Raw genomic sequence first — 21,538 nt, 5'->3', positions numbered from 1 at the left:
ATTAGCTCAAAGCACGTTACTTTATAAAGCAGTTTAAGAAAATGCATTAAATGTTCCTATGATGCAGTTTTTCATGATTCCTTTGAATCTAATCTTTAATAAGTCCGTTGCTCATTTTTGGCCTTATTTTCCCTCTGCATTATTCTAACTAAGGCATCACAGGTCTAGCTTCTGATCCGTCCATGATAACTGAATCTGGGTGTAATGCATCAGGGATTTTTTAGTTTGGATACTGCTCTTACAAAAATCCATCAACTTTCAAAAGAGATTGTTCTAGCCACACTGACGGCTTTGTTCTTTGGATTCCTTGAGCTGAGGATAGTACCGGGCCAAGGCAGTAGTGTCTCATCAGCATGGCTTACTCCCTTAAGGAGGCTTCGCAGTAAGGGCCGAGAGAACAATGAGCAGATTGTTAAGCGGTGGCCCCAAGCCATAGCCAGGATCTCTGCTGGTTTGAAACACACACACTTTACCAGAGTGACTTGTGACAATCACTGTGGTCGTGGGAGAGATATATCATCCCACTGTGTATTCCCCAGGTTTTGAACATAAAAATATAGGAATAATTTTTAATAATTACATATCTTTTTAAAACTATTTTAATATCTTTACAAAGTTGTTTTTAAGCAATTTATAAAAGTAAAGTATAAAGTAAAAGTATTTCTAAAGTGAAGGAGCACATGCTCAACATAATTTTTTTTTTTTAAAGAAAAACAACTAGAAACATTTTAATTTTGAGTAGTTTTCCTTAATCGTATATTCGGATTTTGTTCTCAGGGAATATAGGAAATACTATTTTTCAGTTTGGTATAGAAAAATGAAATTTTTTTTTTTCCCTCCTTAAGCATTGATTAAATTATGCCCAGAGTCTTTGGGGATCCTGTTTAACAAAGTTCAAGAAAGCACTTGCTTGATAAGAAAGATATTCTGTATAACAAAAAGTTTTGAGGAATTTATGGATTGTAGTGTGTCTTTCCCTTAATTTTAGCCACCTGGAGGAGACTTTAGTAAACTTTTCAGACTGACAGAGATTCACTCTCTTTACTGCTTCTTTTTTTTTTTGTCTTTTTCTTTTTGTCTTTTCTAGAGTCACACCCACAGCACATGGAGGTTGCCAGGCTAAGGGTCTGATCAGAGCTGTTGCTGCTGGCCTACGCCAGAGCCCCAGCAACGTCGGATCTGAGCCGCATCTGCAACCTATACCAGAGCTCACAGCAATGCCAGATCCTTAACCCACTGAGCGAGGCCAGGGATCGAACCTGCAACCTCAGGGTTCCTAGTCAGATTCGTTAACCACTGAGCCAAGACAGGAACTCTTCTTTACTGCTTCTTTCAAATAGCATTCACAGAGGGTTTTTCCCTTTCCTAACTCAAATCTTGAGAAAGATTTCCTAAGTAAACGAATACTCTAAAAATGAGTTCCAAAATTGCGTATTCCAAACTCCAAATGGGTGTGGGCCATGATCCGCAGTGCTTTCTTCTTCAGGCATTTAAAGGCTTTGAGTAGTCCTGTGGCTGTGATGCTTATATAACTTCGAGTTTGATAACAGAACCTGTTGGGGTGGGGATGGCGGTAGGGGGTGGTTTGGAAAGTAGTTTTCCACGAAGCATGCTTTGAGAAATCGTCTTATTTATTATAAAAAGTCACATGTGTACAGTGCATAAAATATGGGAAACATGCAAATGAGAAGAAAACAAGTATCATTCATAGAGAGCCTCTACTGAAATGTTGGTGTGTCCGACCACTTTTTCCAGTGCATTGATGATGCTATATATGCTATTTGATGTTTTCCTTTTGCACGCAATATCATAAAGCAAGCATGTCATCATGCAATTCAGAAGTCTTTCTAAAAGTGATTTTAATCATTGCATAATGTTTCATCATGTGGTTATACTACAGTTAACTATTTCTTCATTGAGTATTTAATTATTTCCTATTTTTCACTATTGTAAGTTGTACTATAGGGAATGAATATCTTTATACATAAAGTCTTTCCCTGTTTAGTTTATTTCCTAAGATAGACTCCCAGAAGTTGATTTAGTAAGTCAAGGGCATGAGCTTTCTTCAAGGCTTTTTAGTTTTTATTCTACTTATTTATTTATTTTTGGCCACCCCCATGGCATGAAGTTCCCCAGGCCAGGGACTGAACCCATACCACAGCAATGACCCAAGCCACAGCAGTGAGAACACCAGATCCTTAATTGCTAGGCCACCAGGGAACTCCTCCTCAAGGCTTTTTATAAATAAATGCTGGATTGTTTTCCAAAAGAGCTGTAATAATGTACAGTCCTTCTAGCAACATAGAATATTCTCATAAGCATTATGTATTAGTATTTTTAAAAATGAGACATTTGAAAATAAAAGGTTATGTAGCTTTTAATTTCGTTGCTTTTGTGAAAAATAGTAAAATCTGACTTTAAAAAAACTAGTGTTACTGCTATTCATTAATTTTTTGGATTCCACTTGTCATGTATTTTAAATTTCCTAAACCACAATAGTTTTAGCATTTTAAGAATATGTAATCACACTTAACTGAAGATTTATGTACCTTACTAATCTTTTAAAATGTAGCTAATGTGTGTTTATAGATTTTACATACATAGTCTATGTGTTAAAAATGTTTTTCCAGATATTTTTAATGTGGACAGGTTGACTTCTCTTTATTCCAAAAGGCAAAATAACACATTAAAATGAAGACCATTCTAAACAGAAGGGTTCAAAAATTATAAGACTTAAACTGTGAGCTCCTATAAATATTTAGAGTTCAGAACTGATTGACATGTGATAGAGTAAATCTAAGGAACCTTCTAAGTTTTAGTGATTCCGTGACTCATTTGGTAGTTATTTAAATATTTAAACCAACAGAACTAGTTTTTTTATTGCATCTAGCATCAACTCTTTCATTTGACATTTAATTATAAGCCAGTCTTTTTTTTTTCCTTACAAAATGATGCCTGTGTATTTAATGCATAATGGGCTCAATCCAGGGGTTTTGAGGACAGGTTGTCTCTCTTTTCTTTGACTTCTTAGTTCATGTCATTGCATTTATGAGACTTTATCAGAAGGCAAGCACAGCAGATATTCAAGATTGAGTTTTAATTTTTTTTTATGAATTCCATACTTCGAAAAGTGTTTTTGTAGAACTCTCAATCCATAAAATACATTAAGACTCCTTACAGGAGTTCTCACTGTGGCACAATGAGTTAATGATATGGTGGTTGCCTCTTTGGCAGCATGGGTTCAATCCCTAGCCTGGCCCAGTGGGTTAAGGACCCGACATTCACAGCTGTGGCTAGGATTCGATCCTGGCTTGGGAACTTCCATATGCAGTGAGTGTGGCCAGGAAAAAAAAAAGACTCCTTATGCTACACATTCTCAACAAACTAAGAGGTTGAATTCCAAAGTTAATGAAAACTAACCCTACTGGGGCTTTTGGTATTGTTGTTGCTAACACTGTTTAAATAAGAGCTCACACCTAGAAAAAAACTAAAGGGTTTGTTTTCATAGACATGGGATATATGTGTTTTATTCTGTTTGGAAACCTGGTGACTCTAAAACACCATGGTTTTTTGGTTTTTGTCTTTTCTAGGGATGCACCCGTGGCATATGGAGGTTCCCAGCCTAGGGCTCCAATCAGAGCTGTAGCCACTGGCCTGCACCAGAGCCACAGCAACGCAGGATCTGAGCCGCTTTCTGTGACCTACACCACAGCTCACGGCAACGCTGGATTCTCGACCCACTGAGTGAGGCCAGGGATCGAACTTGCAACCTCATAGTTCCCAGTCGGATTCGTTAACCACTGAGCCACGACAGGGAACTCCCTAAACACCATTTTTTTGTGGATTATTTTTTGTGTTGTTGGAAGAGCTCCATATCCCTTGAAGTGTCCAGATGAAGAAGGATGCTGTCCTCTCTATTGTGATGAAGTTTCAATCATGTCTTAGGTGGTTTTAATAAATAGATCCTTTGTGATTACATCTTATTGTGAAATTTCAATGAAAGGACGGTTCCACTGTTCTGTACTTGGACTTGTTTCCTTTGCTTGTTTTAATAACCCTATAAGCTAAAAGAGAAACTGTCTGATTGAGAGTGCACGTGGAAAGTTGTGCAACTGCGGAGTGTAATTCTCCATTGTAGGAACAGAACGTTAGTGTCGGTTAATCTCTCATCAGGCCAGCCAATTATTTAGTCCGTGCTTGCCCTGGCTAACCGAATTAGTTGCTGTTGGAAAATTCAGTTGCTGCTAAAAACGTTGATCAGAGTTTGTTACTAGGTTATGATCGTGGAGACCAAATATGATATGTTAGTCTCTCTGTGAATAAAATGATCTCATGGTTTGCAGCTTAAAATGATCACTTGTTACTTATCTGCTATGATGACATTTCTAGAAGTCTGCACTTGCTGTCTTATCCTCAGGCTTGTATGATAATAAGAAGAGTTAAACTGCTTCTGACATTAATAAACATAACATGTACCTTAATACTGGGACAATAGTCTTTAAATCATTAGAAGTTTTCCAATCATTTATTATTTGACCGCATATTTATTATTTATTCTTATCTTGTAATATATCAGGCTGTTGGTCTTAGCTCCACACTAGAAGTAATTTGCTTAAACGTCAGAGTTCCTCATATGAACAAATGGGAATTTTGATAGTTGCTACTTGGTTATTTGTCATGATGATATGAGACAGTTGCTCTCACTGTTATCATGACTATGTCCATGCTAATCAAAGGGACAGTGATGATGCAAAAGACATATATTAAAAATAATAAATTTGATTATGGGAATAGTTCTATGCATGGATTTTTCCTTGTCCTTTCCGTGTTCTCTCCTTTCCTCATTCATCATTGATGAGCTATTACTAGCCAGACACAGGGCTGATTCGGGGCATGGTCATTGCCTTTACTGAAATTACAGCTTAGTGGGAGAACTTGTAGTTTGGTTTTAGCAGAACAAATACATTAGCCAGCCCTCAAGAATGTACATACTCCCTCAGGGACCCAGTTCAACCAGAATTTTTTCAGCATCTTCACAGAAAGATCCGCTGTCCTAGGGACATGGTGGCAGGAGAAAAGGCAGATCCTGTTGGAGATAGAGATGCAGATTATTTGTTTCAGGAATTGCTCAAGGATCAGAAAGTCATGTTTATTTTACTTTACCCTTCTTGGTGGGGGATAGCCTTAATTTAAAGGTTAAGGGAGGGTGCATTCGCAAACAGGATTGGTGTTTGTCTTTCCTCATTTGAGTGTGTAGACAACTAATGAAAACCTCGTGTGTGAGATGTTGAGTCTTACAGCATTTGCGTTGCATGAACTAATTCATAGATTGTGAAGAGTCAAAACCATGAATTATGAAACTGTAAATATATGTTAAGGTATGTAATAATAAAAATTCCATTAATCAGAAGTTTGCAAAAATTCATGTCCTTTTTCTTTCTTTCTTTTTTTTTTTCCCCTCAGAGCATCTGCTACACCCAAGCCTGAGCCGGTTCCTGTTCAAAAGGTGTGTTTCTGGTCTAGCATCACTAGGTACTATTTGATTGTCCCTTCTGAACCACTGTGACTTCCATTCCTGTCTCAGGCCATATCAACAACCTAAAGTTTTTATATGATTTTCCTTACAGTTCTTTTCCTTTAAAGAGGTTGGGGGAAAGTGGAAATTAACATGTAACAGAATTATCATTGGTCATTATACCTATATTACTTCAACACTGCTTCCAGTGTCATATGTTGTCAATGACTTATATCCAAATTCCTTACCTTCACTTTTAATTTGCCTGTCTTTATTTATATATTCAAAGAGATTAAGTGCTTATCAAAAATAATATAACAACAAGTCTTTAATAGTATTTTGTTAGTAATATTAATACATTTAAAAATTACATTTTCATAGTATTCTTGGATTAGGTTGCTGGCAAGTACCTTTTTTTTCCTCTCACACATATCTTTAAATTGTCCCAAATTATTATTCATATGCATCTGGTTTATGCTTTTGGGGGGGTTTCTTAATTTTACTTGTGGCTTTCCATTGAATTATATTGGTGCACTAAGGCGTTAAGCTGCCTTATCTCCCTCAGTTAGCTTTATTACTTCTGTAAGATTAATTTAGACTACTTTTTTCCCCTTCAAATTAAAAGTAATAGAGCCACAATTGTATGCTTTTTTAAAAAAAACTTGATTATTTTTCTTTAGGAATAGTAGAGATGTTTTCTTGAGTATCATGGAAGCTTAAGCTGATTTTTGGCCTTTTTTAAAAACTTTACACTTGTTCTGGGTAGGCTAGGTTTGCAAACACAAATTTTGTTAATTTTAGGAGGAATTGATCTTTCTTAGAAGTTATTTTTTTCTTTGATGGCAGTGAAGAAACATCTAAGATCTTTTTCTTTCCTCCTCATGTAAATGTGAAGTACTTATTTTGGAAAAGGGAAGAATTTTATTCCATCTTTAGTAATATCTGAAGACATTACAGAGAGAGAAAAACGGGTGGACTCCAGGAAGAGGAAAGGATTGATTTTGTTTTGTTCATTTCTTTGCTTTTTTTGTTGATTTTTTTTTAAAGAAGTAATTTCTTGATTCAAAATAATTAATTGGAATGGGCACATTTCTGAGTTAGAGGAAAATGAACATTGCTTCTGTTTTTGTTTTTTGTTTAATTAAAGAATTAGAAATGTGCTACTGCTTCTGCATGAATCAAATAATCATACTCTGGAGAGTAATTAAACATGTTTGAAAGATGGAAGTGTAATCGAGACTGGATATTTTAAAATAAATGTGGTTAGTGCTGTTCTGGTTACTGTGGGGTATTTTAAAAGTTTTCCTTTGGAATGTGTCTAAATTAGCACTTATGTTGGCCTTTAGGCTTTTTGATAACTTTTCTAATCTATTTCCTAAATATTTTGAACTCCTTTCATTTTTGTAAAAAATACGTATATACTCAGTACGTGCATCTGTGTTATGCATGTTGGGACCAGTTAGCATGCATGGTATATCAGCTCATTGTTTTTATCTGGAAACATGTAAAGTTTGGCCTGCTAGCATGATTGTGTTCGTCTTTTTACAAACTGGCCCTGCGTTCTTTTCGGTGGATCTGTTTTGCATGTGTTTGGCGTGTTTTTGTGTATGTTTATTTTTATTTCACCTAGGGAGAACCTAAAGAAGTAGTTAAACCTGTGCCCATTCCATCTCCTGCTGTGTCCAAAGTCACTTCCACAACCAACACGGCCTACAATAAGGCGCCACGGCCCTTTGGTTCTGTGTCTGCACCAAAAGTCACATCCATCCCATCACCATCGTCCGCCTTCACCCCAGCCCATGCGACCACTTCATCACATGCTTCCCCTCCACCCGTGGCCGCTGCCACTCCTCCCCCATTCGCTGCATCTGGACTGCATGCTAATGCCAGTCTTAGTGCCGACCAGCGTTCGTCTGCCCTGAGCGCTGGTAAACCTGCAGTTCATGTCCCACGGCAGCCCACAGTCACCAGCGTGTGTGCCGAGACTCCTCAGGAGCTAGCAGAGGGACAGAGAAGAGGATCCCAGGGTGACAGTAAACAGCTAAATGGGTAGGTGGCCCAGGGTGCTTTCTGCTCTTATCAAAACTCTTCTTTCAGGCAACTTCCAGGCAGCACTTGATCTCCATCCCCCCAAGAGCAGCTGTTCTTGGAAGGAAGGGAGGCGAAGGTTCCTTTGCTTCATTAACGTGTAGCTTTATGTTACGTACACACAGCACTTTCTGCAAGGCTGTTACAGGTTAATCCAAACCTAATTATGCATTGTGACATGTTATGAACCACGTACCATACTCTGTAACTCTTTTTCTCCACGTCCTGGCACAACATGGAGCAGCTGGCACTTATAATGCAAGGCAAATCTTGACTCTTTCTTCCTCAATTTTTCCATCGTTTTATGAGCCACCAGGAGTTTAAACAGAATGGTAGCAGTTGTGTCAGCTTATGTATCTCCCACTGAAGAGAGGGGAAATGAGAAGTTTATAAGAAGCTTTTTTCTCTAGGAAGTAGTCTTAAGACAGAAAAGAAACTTCGTTTTGACTCATGTCTATGTATGATGCATTAGCTTAGGTCAAATAGCTAAGCAACATTCTTTTGAGAGAAACTTCTTCTGGAGTTTAGTCTCTAAAAGCAAACTGTAATGAGAAGACAGTGACATTAAGGGATGTTTATTAAACATCAGAAGCAAACGAGAGAATATTTTCATTGTAAAGATTTTTCTAAAATGAAGGGATTTAAAGCCACAGACATTAAATACATAATGTTCGTAGAACTTTTTGAAAATCCATTCCTTATAATTTTCCTCTTTTTGTGGTGTAAATTTTCTAAAAAATTGGCAGAAGTCTGTTTTCAGCAGCCTCCATTTATAAATGGTTATTTTATTCTTTTTGGAATTCAGTGACAGTCCTTTAAGCCGAAGTCGTTTTAGTAAAATCATTTTCATCAGATTTCTTGTGACAAAAATATCTCTTAAAAAGAAAGAAAACAAAGGGAAATAATCTGCACGCGTGATTGTTTCTGCCAATGTCGGTTCCCAAGAAAATGTAATGAAAGTAATTGTGGATGGGTCCTTTCTGAGATAATCCCTGCTGAATGTTAATTCAGGCAATGAAGGGGCTGTGCTTTCAGGGCACTGCTGCCATGGCAACTTGGGGGCTTCGAAAAAGAAGGTGGCAGAGTTCCAGGCGGCTGCTGAGGCAACAGAGCAGGTCTGGAAGAACAGCTCCCAGGCCTTACGTGTGGTTTTGTGGTTGTGGGTGGCATTTGAACGTTTTGAGGTATATATTGAGGGAAACTCGTGTCCTTCAAAGGAAGTTATTTCTTCTTTCTTGTGAGGAAGGGAAATAGTATGTCATGGTGAGGTGTGTTTGGTTGTATGTTTTCTTGATGTGTCTATTTAAAGGCCACAGATGTTAGAGTCATCAGAGTAGATGCCTTGAAAAGAAAGATACTGCCTATCCAACACTAGCTCCACAGAAGACTAAAAGAAAGAAGTTGATTTTGTTAGTGAACTACCAGGTTGAGTAAAAACAAGTCCTTTGAAGGAAGTGTTTGAGTTAACATTCTTTTCTTCTGGAACTTTTATACGAAAGGCTTCTTCATGGAACGCTGTAGAGATAAAGCACAAATTGAGGTTATGGAATCGTCCAACACTGAAAATACGTCAAAGTACCAAGCTGAAATTTTGTGTTGTATGAGTGCAGCTATCGTGATTAAACTTGCAGTGATTTAAAGCTTATTATTTTCAAACCGAAACTGTACGCAGTGGGGTAGGTCCAGGGCCTTTACAGCGACTTCTTAATCAGTCGACCTGTGCTTATGGAACACCTGCCTGGTGTCCAGTGCTGTGCAAGATTCAGGAGAAAAGGCTTTATTGCATATTTCGCATCATTAACAAGGTACTGTTTTGCATTCACAAACTGATTGCATTTAAAAATAGCTTAATTTCAAATGTTAGCGTAGTGAACACTTGATTGCTCCAGAAAACAAAGTGTGGCATCTGAAATTCTAAGACACATTTGCAGTGCTCTCTCTCTTACTACACTTAGATCAGGGAAATCGAAAATAAATCACACATTTTACTATGTACTAGTCAGTAATGCGTCATTATGAAGAGCCAGCATTTTGTGATATTGATGAACAAATGTATTTCCCACATCAGGTATGTCAGGCTGAAATGACTACCAGCCTTTTTACTACTTATGTGATTTTTACTTTTCCATATTTTTATAATGTTGGAAAAGATCGGCAACAGAAGTCTTTCACAGTTGAGAGTTGTTACTTCTTATTAATGACTTTTTATTTTAAAATTGATATATGCCTGTTGTATAGCACAAAAAACTCTACCCAATATTCTATGATAATCTGTGTGGGAAAAGAATCTGAAAGAGAATGATGTGTGTATAAATGTGTATAAATGTACAGCTGAATCCCTCTGCTGTGCAGCAGAAATGACCACAATATTGTAAATCAACTCTACTTCAGTAAGACTTTAAAAATGAAAAAAAAAAAAAATCCAAAAATTGAGGAGTTTAGAAGGATGGATATAAAGTTAAAGGAATAAGTTATCTTTTTCCTCAAAGCAAGGAGACTGTTAGGTTTTGTTTTGTTTTGTTTTTTTCAGTATCACATGAAGAGACTGTTAGTTTTTAAGTGATTTAAAGTAACAAGCTAGTTTGCCAGTTTTAACAGGCATCCAACTCAAATTTAAATAGAATTAATAAATGCAAAACACAAAGAAGGAGCCCCCTCGTGGCTCAGTGGTTAACGAATCTGACTAGGAACTGTGTGACGTTGTGGGTTTGATCCCTGGCCTCCATCAGTGGATTAAGGATCTGGCGTTGCCGTGAGCTGTGGTGTAGATCGCAGATGCAGCTTGGATCCCACGTTGCTGTGGCTCTGGCGTAGTGCAGTGGCTACAGCTCCAATTAGACCCTAGCCTGGGAACCTCCATATGCCACAGGTGTGGCCCTAGAAAAGACAAAAAGACGAAAAAAAAAAAAAGACACGAAGAAGTGTTTATTAATTATGCATCATTACAGAGAAATAGTTACTCATCCTAATAGTTTGGAATCTAATAATTATGTTGACTTTTCAGAATATTTCTTAATACTCTGTTAGCATTCTTGTTCCTTATAAATAATAAGGCACTTTTCAGAAAATTTTAGTCTTCTAGGAGTTCTCTTGTGGCTCCGGGCCCCTGCTGTGGCGTGAGTTCTGTCCCTCACCCAGGAACTTCCACATGCCATGGGTGTGGCCAAAAAAAGAAAAAGAAAATTTTAGTCTTCTGTATATATGCAAATTTTTGGTCTTGGCTTGACTGTTTTCTTTACTACTCTCCTTACTCTGCTTCCAGTAAAGTGGAACTTTATATTCCAAACTGGAAGGGAAGCTCTTTTGCATCTTGAGTGATTTACCTTTTCGCTTTCCATATGTCCTTGCATTATAATGTGCCACTGCTTTCAAGAGGTAAGTCTTTCATGGATCCTTTCTTAATGTTAATTTCATTGGATTTCACTTTCTTCTGACAGTTCCTATGTGGTATTTTGAAGAACCTGGCCTTAGAAGATACAAAATATGATGTGGTGGTAATATTTTTAAATGCTTTTCTCTTTTGCAGAAAACAAAAGTGACAAAGTTAGTATCCACATTACTGGAGAGGAAATATGGTGATTTATATATGAGTAAACAGCATGAGTGCCCAATTTTTGCAAAATTAAGTTAAATTTTGCAAAACAGCTGTAATTTAGAATAACCACATTTTGTATTTTCATTAAGTTTGGTTTGCATTGCTATGTTGTGGTGAATTGCTTTATAGTAATACATTGTAGTGTTTAACTTTTGCCATAAAGTATATTTGGGGTTTGCTGTGTAACAGTTAAAAACACATGATGTTGGGGTTAATTTGTATCAGTCAAGACTGTTACAAGACAAAGACAGAAGAGAAAGCATAAACATATATGCCACTAGTGAATAGCATATTATAAAACCCAGTTTGATTTCCAAATTCACATCAAAACCCGTTGTTTCCCAGTGAGGTCTCTAAGAACCTTTTTGATTTTTTCAGACAGTATTGCTGAAAGGTTTAGAACTCTAGGTGCAGTTGTGTGCTGCTAGAAAATAGAAAGTCTGTATACTGGAGTTACCGTGGTGGCTCAGTGGTTAACGAATCCAACTAGGAACCATGAGGTTGCAGGTTCGATCCCTGGCCTTGCTCAGTGGGTTAAGGATCCGGTGTTGCTGTGAGCTGTGGTGTAGGCTGCAGACTTGGCTTGGATCCCGTGTTGCTGTGGCTGTGGTGTAGGCTGGTGGCTATAGCTCCGATTCAACCCCTAGCCTGGGAACCCCCATATGCTGCGAGAGCGGCCCAAGAAATGGCAAAAAGACACACACACACAAAAGTCTATACTTTTGCAGTTAGTTAAGAGAAATAATCACCAACATGTTAACTATCACGGGTAGTTAGCATAGACATTGGAAATCACTGTGGTATAACTTCAGAACCTTGATTCTATGTCTGTTGCTATTAATGGTAAACTAGTGATTACTGGCTCAAAAATAAATAAAAATCACATTAGGTGAGAGCTCCAATTTTGTGTTACATTATGATTATTCTGAACATGTGTTGAAGGTTCTTTATCATCATACTCCAGAAAAGAATTGAGAATGTGGAATATCTAAGACACACTCGAGGGATTTAACTATTGAATTATTAGAGCAGCTTTATTCCACTGTGGCTATGGTCTCACTAATTGAATAGTCTCGTGTTATAGACACAGGAATATTGCACACCAGCGCACCAGAGAAACATCCCCTGATTTATTGCTTTTCCATTTAAATTCTTATATACACAAACACTTTCACTAGTTACTAGATTCCAGTGTAACAGTTTGACCTGTAAAGGGGAAAAATGGGACTTGGAAAAATAAATTTAAGCATTTAGGTTAAATATATTTTTTTTAAAAAATTCAAGATTAAGATTCATTGATTTATTCAGTATTGCTATGCATTGCTAGGTGTTTTCAATGCAGTATGTGATTTAATCAGGATTTAAACTTTGAACCTTAAGAGGTTACTTAATTTTATCAAGTCATGCAGGTTGTGAGAGAGCTAAGATTTGAGCCTAGGTATTTTTGAAGCCAAATTTTTGTGTGCCTTGGTCTGTATCAATTCCCTGTGACCTGATCTGATTTCTGTTACTTTGAATTAGTATTTGTTTTTAATGGTTATAGAGTTGAGGATAAACTGAGTGAATTGAGGCTACATGAGTGAAAAATGTACATAAACTACAGTTGGATTTACTAGTACTTTTTTTATACTGAGCCGTTGGACACTCTAGCAACAAACCTATGTCTGTATAGTTTTCAGAGTGCCTTCCAATAAAGAAATATATGCCCTTACAGGAAGTCCAAAAGATAGAGAAATTGTAATTCATTTCTCTGTGGAGGAAAAAGAGGCTTCTGGAGGTTGCAGCTCATCCAGCTGAAGGGAAGTGGGCAAAGCAGCCAGGGTGAAAAGCCATGTCATCTGACAGGCACACTGGCATACATGTCACTGTGGTGTCTGATGGGCTACTCTCAAATTTTCTCAGATTCATGAAAATACCTGCTCATCTTATTAAATTGGCATCTTTAGGTTTTAACCAATCATTCTCTGCTGGTTACCCTATCCCACACCATAGAATATTTCCCCACCAACTTCATGTTGACATAAAACTTTTCCCCTAAACTTTAAAATGTTTAAATATGTATCTAAAATGTTGTTCTGGTCACAGGGAGTTATTTTGAAAAACTGTTTCCCTACTACTTAAAACAGGAAGGCAGAGGAGGGAATGCTTTGCATTATGGTGTAGAGAAGAAAAAATACACATAAATACTGAGATTGACTTAATCCTGTGTCCCACTCCCACTCAGTAAAACTCAACTGCCTTTGAGGTGTTGGAATACCACTCAGCTGCACGGCACAATTTTAGCCTTCAAATTACTAGGCAGTTTTTCTCACTACGTTGATCATGATTTAGTAGTTACTCTGACTAAATTTTATTGCAGTGGGTTTGATTCACCAGACTGTTGAGAAACTATAGAATTTAGACTTTAGTCCTTATCCATAATAGATTGTGAATATATTTGTTTTTAATGATTCTGCACTTAATAGGTTATATGAATGAATTATGTCTTCCTTCTTTAGGTGTTACAGTTCTTTTTCCATATTATATCATGTATTACCATATACATTGTCTTTAGGGGCCAATAGTTAGGTTGCTGATGATATAAATGTGGAGTTCTTACAAATCAGTTCTAAACTTCCTAGGACTTGCTTGTGAATGCAGGCAGTGGTCCTGATGGACAGGCAAGAGTATGAGCAGTGAGTAATAGCCCAGTATTTATGACCCCCTGCCTCACATATTTTTCATCATAATCACTACATTTTAAAAAAGAGAAAATTTTCAAATAGCATATCATTCCTTTATAATAGATTACACTTGCCGTTAGTTAATGTACATTTCTTATATTATTTGAGACTGAAGGATTTTCTCTTAGTCTGCTCAATTTTTAAAGTGATTCTAAAATGATCTGTTTCTACATCTTATATCTAATTTATATTTTAATCTCTACCTTTTGTAAAGAACATGATAGGAATTTGGATTCACTCTAAAATGAATTTTATAAAAACCTAGAAAAAATTTTAAATAGTAGGTGTTTCTCTCTTGGTATTAGTAACTTGAGACTTGAACCTAGCATTAATATATAAAATATTTTTCATTGTTTCTGAAAACAGACAAAAACCCCGTAAAACTGTTGTCCTAACAAAAACAGCATAACAGAATTTTGTCTAACACTTTTTCATTATTGTTTGTCTGTTTTTATGTAATTCTTTTGAAGCATGGTGTTTGTTGTAACATCTTCATGTAAATTCATTGTTTTGAATTTTGTTTTTCAACTTTACCCTTTTTTTTTTTTTTTTTTTTGACCTGATGTTTGTTTTCCATCATCCTGGAACCTCAATGTCTTCTCTACTCTACCTACCACATCTTTTTTTGTATGTGTGTTATTCTTCCTTCAGTAACCCTGGCACCGTGTAAGTACCTAATCAGTGATTTCTTTTCTCATTTTCATCATCTCTCTGTAACTTTCCATCTGGCTTTCAACTTACCACCACCAGCAGATTTCATTAGTATCTTTTCATTGCTTAAAATTTTCAACTATATTAAGGAGCCTTGCAAACTTGTTTTTCTTTCCTTCTTTCCCACCCCCCCCCCTGTCTTTTTAGGGCTGCACCCATGGCATATGGGAGTTCCCAGGCTAGGGGTTGAATTGGGGCTGTAGCTGCTGGCCTGCACCACAGCCACAGCAACACAGGATCTGAGCCACTTCTGCCACCACAGCTTATAGCAACACCAGATCCTTAACCCAACGAGTGAGGCTGGGGATCAAACCCGCATCCTCACGGATGCTAGTCGGGTCCGTTACCACTGAGCCACGATGGGAACTTCTAGGAACTCCCTGTTTTTTATGATAGAGAATGCCATGTGAATTAGTGGGTGTGTTTAGAAAACCCACACTTCTGCAGTGGAAGAACTTAGTAAGCTAAACCTTCAAGAGAATAGATAAGCATTATCGACAGTAGATATTGGAGTTAGAGGTGTAATTGAGGCCTCCCTTGTTTAATATATATATTTTTTAATTCAGGAGTTCCCGTTGTGGTTCACTGGTTAATGGATCCGACTAGGAACCATGAGGTTGAGGGTTCGATCCCTGGCCTTGCTCAGTGGATTAAGGATCCAGCATTGCCGTGAGCTGTGGTGTAGGTCACAGACGTGGTTCGGATCCCATGTTGCTTTGGCTGTGGCATAGGCCAGTGGCTACAGCTTCGATTAGTCCCCTAGCCTGGGAACCTCCATATGCCGTGGGAGCGGCCCTAGAAAAGGAAAAATAAATAAATAAAAAATAGAAATAAAAAATTAAAATTCGAATAAATTTGCTAAGTTTGAATGTCTATATATATATATTCTTTTTTCTTTTTTTGGTCTTTTTGTCTATTTTAGGGCCTCACTCACGGCATATGGAGGTTCCCAGGCTAGGAGTCTAATTGGAACTGTTGCTGCTGGCCTACACCACAGCCACAGCAACACCAGATTGGAGGTATATCTGCAACCTACACCACAGCTCACGGAAACACTAGATCCTTAACCATTGAGCAAGGCTAGGGATCAAACCCACAGCCTCATGGTTCCTAGTCAGATTCTTTTCTTCTGCACCACGACAGGAACTCCTGAATGTCTATTTTTTTAAATAAATTACTTGCTTTTGATAAAGTATATATTCCATCCATATACATTTTGAAAAATAAAATTATTGAGATTATTCACTTCTTTAATCATAGTCATCAGAGTCTAGAGTTTCAAAGCCGGTAGATGTTAAGAAACTTTCTATCACTTGACACACACTGTGGTGAATGTCATTAAGAGTCTAAGATACAATACTTTTTGCAAGTGTGTCATAGCTAAAAAAAATTCTTAAATGGTGTCATAATCTTAGTGTCTTAGCTTAATACCATTTTTTTTTGTATTTTTATAGCCCAGACCTTTTATAGAGGATAAAATAGTCTCATGCTTAAAATTGGCACCATTGAAGAGTAAACAACATTTACTGACTATAGGGAAATTTAAACCTTAAGTTTAGTAACTTAAAAGTTTTTCAAGTAATTGCATAAGATAAAGTGTTTGTTTAGGAATCTGCCAGAGACTGTACATTTATGAACTAATCTACATTGATTATTTTCTAATTTTAAAAAATTGTCTGTTTTAAAAAGGATTAGGAGCTTTTGTTCAGTGTCAGTAAAAGGTGTTTTAGGTATTTCGTTTCTCAAATATTAAAGTTTCATCATAAATAATTTTAATTACCATTAAAACATACTATTAAGTATACCATTAAATAGTATTAAAATACGATTAGCATTGTGTGTAAATGCTGTTGATTCTGTTCTTTATATCTATGGATGACCTATAATCTCAGAACATGCATGGCAGATAATTTTTCTAGTAATCATAAAAACACTGTGTGATCATTTCTTAGTGTTAGCTACTGTGAAAAGCACTTTACATACTTTGCTTATCTTATTTTTTGCTCAGAACAACCCTTTAAGGTAGATGCAATCCCCATTTCTCAGATGGGAAAAATTGAGACTTGGAGAAGTTAAATGACTTGCACAAAACACTGAGTGGAGGATGAATGCTTAGGACTATTAACCGTTGGACTCCAAAGCCAGTGTTAACATTCATTCTGTCATGTCTCTGGGCAAAAACTCTTCTAGTGTCCTGAGGTGGTTTTTGATAGTGTCCCCTATTAGAATGGCAGCAGCCAGGTGGCATTCTGAGAGCAGCGTGATTTTCTAGCAGCAAGTTACACCTAGCAGGTTTTGCCACCCACATCTGACACTCTTAGGACACTTGTGCCAGTTGTCTGCCAGTCCAGACTCAGGTTTCTTTTTCTCGTCTGAAACTAAGCCCACAGTTGAGTTTGCATTTATCCTGGGCGGGGGTTCAGGGGGTGGCGGGGATGGTGGTTGCGGTTTGAGAAGGGAGGAGTGTTTCTTAAGTTGCTTAGATCTTAGGTGAAAGCGTTAAAACAATATACATTGAAACGCCTTAATATTTATGCTTTATTCACAGAAAAATGAATGTTCTTAGCAAACTCAAAGTTCTTGAACCTCTATAGTTTACAAATCTCTTTCACACATATTATTTCATTTAATCCTGGGACAGTGCTACGTTGTATGCAATAGTCTTATCTTAAAAACGAAAAAAACTGAGGCTCAATGAGATTGATTTGTCCAAAATCACATATCTGAACCGTCATAAAGCCACAGTTCATATCTTGGTCTTTAATAAATATTTCACTGGTTTCTGAAGGAGCACCTCTTTTCTTCACTATGCTCATCCTGCATGCAACTTTATTTCAGGTGAGGGGTATCTGTATGTATATATGAGAAAACAGTAGAAAATAACCGTTCTGACCCATTTTCAAATTGGGTTTAGGATTGTTGGTTTAGCCTGAACCAAATGGCCTAGTGAAGAAATCATCATTTGATTTTTGTGAAAGCCAGCATATTTTAGCAGCATATGGGCATTTACTCATGATTGTGAATGTAATCCATATCTGTTTTATTAGCTGTAAAATGCATACAAGTAATTTTGAATTGATTTTATTTACTGTGGATGTTGCAATTTCTTGTTATTTTCTTTCTTTTCTTACTCTTTTCTTTTCCTTTTTTTATGTTGGAAATCTCTCTTCCGCTGCCTTCTTCTCTCAATTAAAAGGAAAATCCCACCCAAACGGTAACTCTTCTGTTGAACACTTATCCTATCATTTTCACATACAAGTACCTTTTCTTTAAACTAATTTTAAAAACCCCTAATCTACTCTATTTTAGAAGGATGCTTTTTTTTTTTTTTTAAAGAAAAAGTGGGACTGAGTATACTTGAAAAAGCAAAATATATAAAAGGAACATCAAGGATTCAATGTATGTTATAAGTAATACGGCAGAGGATATTTTATCCTTAACACAAAGAAAATTTTAACCCTTTCTTTTCCTTCCTAACCCTAGCCCACCCAGGAAACACATTGTGGAGCGCAATACAGAGTTTTATCACATACCTACGCACAGCGATGCCAGCAAGAAGAGACTGATGGAGGACACTGAGGACTGGCGTCCAAGGACTGGAACGACTCAGTCGCGCTCTTTCCGAATCCTCGCCCAAATCACCGGGACTGAACATCGTAAGCTCCCGGGGCTTCTATGGATGCATGTTCTTTGTCACAGAGAGGAGCCCTGAGACTGATGGGCAGTTATTGGGAAAATAGTAATTTTCCGGAGACAGTTTGCTTTTACATGATGCCATGCGTAATGGCACTGTAAGGAAGCAGCCAGCACGGGAGAGTTACAGTGACAAGCGGAGAAGTAGCCGTAGTTGTACTACTGACTATAGTGTATGGTCAAGGACAGCAGGATATGGAATTTTTATAGTGGCTCTGGGTAACTTGACTATTTGGTATTCGTTGATACAGGAAATTGCATAAGTGATTTTAAAACTTTTAAAAAGTGAACTAACATTGGGTATTGCTTATTTTATTTCAGTGAAAGAATCTGAAACTGACAATACAAAGAAGGCAAAGTAAGTTGTCTGGTTTTGTTTGGTTGGTTGTTTTTTTGTTCTGATAAATGCTTTCCTTTTATGAATGGTCTCGATTTGTTTTTTTCATCGTTTCAAGTGTAATCATATATGGCATTTTGTCTTTGCAACTTGGAGCTAAGCTTAATTTTGGTGCCCTTTGTGGCACTTAAACGTACAATGTACAGATTTTTAAATTAGTGGACGTCTGAATTATGTGTCTGAGGCTTGTTTTCTTCAGTATTGAAGAAAGTGGGCAGAAGGGTCGATTTTGGGGTGCTTTGCTAACACTTGGAATCTCTGTGAGTGAGTTCTTGTGTTGTCTGGCAGTAGCTTTATTTGGGGGATAAAATTTGAAGTTTCCAAGAGGGTGCTATAGATTAATTTCTCTATTTCTAAAAATGCTCTACCTGTAAAATCTTTGCTATTAAATAAAGCAGCTCTGCGAAATTAAACGTTTACAAGGCATGTTTTCTGCATGATGATTAAAAGTAGACGCTTTTTTTCTCTTTCTTATGACTCTTCTATCACTCTTTCTTCTTTTTTTCTTTCTTATTTCCACAGGGAAAAGATACCCCTTCACGTCTTTAGTCCCAAATACACAAAATTACGTGACTGGCACCATGAAGTTTCAGCACGTGCTCTTAACGTACAGTGATTTATGAGCCTTGCCCCCCCCCATACCCCCCTCCCCAGCAGCCAGCACATACCTTTTCATTCACTTTTTTCTTCTTCTCCAACTTCATAGCAAAATCTGTATGAAATCTGCCTTATGAAAGACAAAATAGACCCTTTTCTATACTTTTCTGACCATTTCCTGCTGTTGTGAAAACAAGGAGGATGAACGCGTTTTGTGCTAGTTGAGAGCTCACGGCTGTTAAACCCAGAGAGCAAATTAAGGAGCTAGATTGATGCAGGGGATTGACGTTTGTTTTCATTGTCATGGTAGTAACCTTGGAAAAGGACGTCTTGTCTTTTCGTAAGTGGAATTCGGTTGGTTATTTGAAACAGAGGTGAGTGGGCATCTAATGCCCTCGTCTAATGTGGAACATTCTTCCTTTATGTTACTGCACTTCCCAAGGTTACTTTTAAGTTCATTGTTATGTAATGTTCAAAGTGGGTTGTAAACTGTGCGAAGTCAGCAAATATGAGGAGGCAAGATAAAAAAAGAAATGACTGTTAGCCTAGAGTTTGTTAGAGATTTGGGTATTTTTTCAAAGCAGGTACTACCGAGGATGGTTATATGAAGAGCAGGAGGCCCAGATTTGGCTCCTAAAAAAGAAAGGAAGAGAATTCTGCCCCTGTTTGCAGTGGGGAAAAATGCAGTGTTCTTTTGGTGTGGTTAGTTTTAAAAATCCTATTTTCTACCCAAGAAAGTATTTCTAAACTGGTGGATGTGTTTAGGGTATAGACAACTTCTGAGTATTAACTAGTAAGATATAGAAAAGATAGCTTTGCTTTGTTTCTAAATCAGAGGAAATGAACATAAAAAAAAATTGCAGTATACGAATGATTCTTTACATGACATCAGAGCAGTATTTTACTTAGTGACATAAACTACTCTGCGTTGCTGCTATTCCAGGAAGCTTTGTTTGGGGCAATACACACAAGCTCAATATCTGACCAGAATGCTTTCTATCTTGTAATATAATGTATTATAAATTAGATTAAATTCAATAATAAAATGCATTTTGAAGCTTGGAAAAGTATTGTAATAAAGTTGCCTTGAACTTAGCTTTGTACTGTTTTCTGTTTCCTTGAAGCTAGTAAAAACTATCCAAGACTTTGTAGTATCACTTGGGTAAAATAAATAATTCTCTTGACACTTAATTTGGAAAAAAGTTTTAATTTTGTGAGGTTGCAAAAATGTGAGTGTAGAATATGACAAAGATCCATATTCATTTTTTTCCTACAGTGCCACATTATTTCACATGACATCTTACACGAATACCACGTAAGATCAGTTAGGCTGGGACGCAACATGGAATTAGTCCTTGTGTGAAAATTATTCCTAAAGCATCTTTGCCTGCATTCTGTTTTATTTTTCCAGATTTTCTTCACTTTAATGTCACTGTAGAATGGGAAAGCTGACTGATAATTTGGAGAAACTAACATTAATTTCAGTTCTTACTACTTAAGATTTGGCATGCCAAACGCATTTTTAAAATTTTCTAGGATTTATCTCTGTGCATTTTACTACACTTCATAATGTATTGCGATGTCTTTGTTTTAATTGCATTAGTTCTTCTTCAGATACTGCTTCTGATTTTATGATTCTGACCCCCCCTCTTAGTTACTGCTGTGTCTCCGGCCTTTATAAGAAAATCTACTTTCTCAACTTCCCATTGTGGCTCAGTGGGTTAAGATAACCCAGCTAGCATCCATGAGGATATGGGTTCAATCCCTGGCTCAGTGGGTTAAGGATCCAGCATTGCTGTAAGCTGCGGCGAAGGTCACAGATGCAGTTTGGATCCTGCATTGCTGTGGCTGTGGTGTAGGCTGGCAGCTGCAGCTCTGATTCAGCCCCTAGCCCGGAAACTTCCAAATGCCACAGGTGCACAAAAAACCTAATTTCTTAGATTAGCTTTTCCTATACCTTATAATTCTTCATTGATCTCAAAAGAAGATGGAATCAGATTCTCATGAAAATAAATGGTCTGGGTAGAGTAAACATGGTATTTTACACCAAGAACCAAATTTCTAGAATAACTTCAAAGTTGAGAGAAAGAACTACTAAAAAGAGGATTTTATGTAAATAAAGGAATTTTTCCTTATTAAAGACGAGAAAACATATGTATGTAGAACCTTGTAACTTGAAATAGGTACGGTTGAAAGTAAGAGTTTAATACCTTGCCTAA

At 37.1% G+C, this 21,538-nt stretch overlaps 1 protein-coding gene across 9 annotated transcripts in view; it reads left to right on the top strand.

The window, feature by feature from the left end:
* The window catches only part of PDLIM5 (PDZ and LIM domain 5), a 213,389-nt gene that overhangs the window by 119,354 nt on the left and 72,497 nt on the right, over positions 1–21,538 (top strand). For 3 of the 9 annotated variants that reach the window (XM_047799393.1, XM_047799386.1, XM_047799385.1), the window contains exons 4-8: positions 5,464–5,506; positions 7,473–7,564; positions 17,829–17,846; positions 18,116–18,288; positions 18,647–18,683. In XM_047799393.1, the coding sequence (XP_047655349.1) occupies positions 5,464–5,506; positions 7,473–7,564; positions 17,829–17,846; positions 18,116–18,288; positions 18,647–18,683 (363 nt within the window). Of the gene's footprint in view, positions 1–5,463; positions 5,507–7,145; positions 7,565–11,129; positions 11,147–14,572; positions 14,588–17,828; positions 17,847–18,115; positions 18,289–18,646; positions 18,684–19,244; positions 20,415–21,538 lie in introns of those variants that run through there. The other 6 variants (XM_047799383.1, XM_047799384.1, XM_047799392.1 and 3 more) reach the window with 5 other exon arrangements.

The sequence above is a fragment of the Phacochoerus africanus genome, chromosome 10, assembly GCF_016906955.1.
Source record: "Phacochoerus africanus isolate WHEZ1 chromosome 10, ROS_Pafr_v1, whole genome shotgun sequence".
In the NCBI taxonomy this organism is placed as follows: Eukaryota; Metazoa; Chordata; class Mammalia; order Artiodactyla; family Suidae; genus Phacochoerus; species Phacochoerus africanus.
Note: the sequence above shows the minus strand (reverse complement) of the source record. Positions and strands in the feature narration are given on the sequence as shown.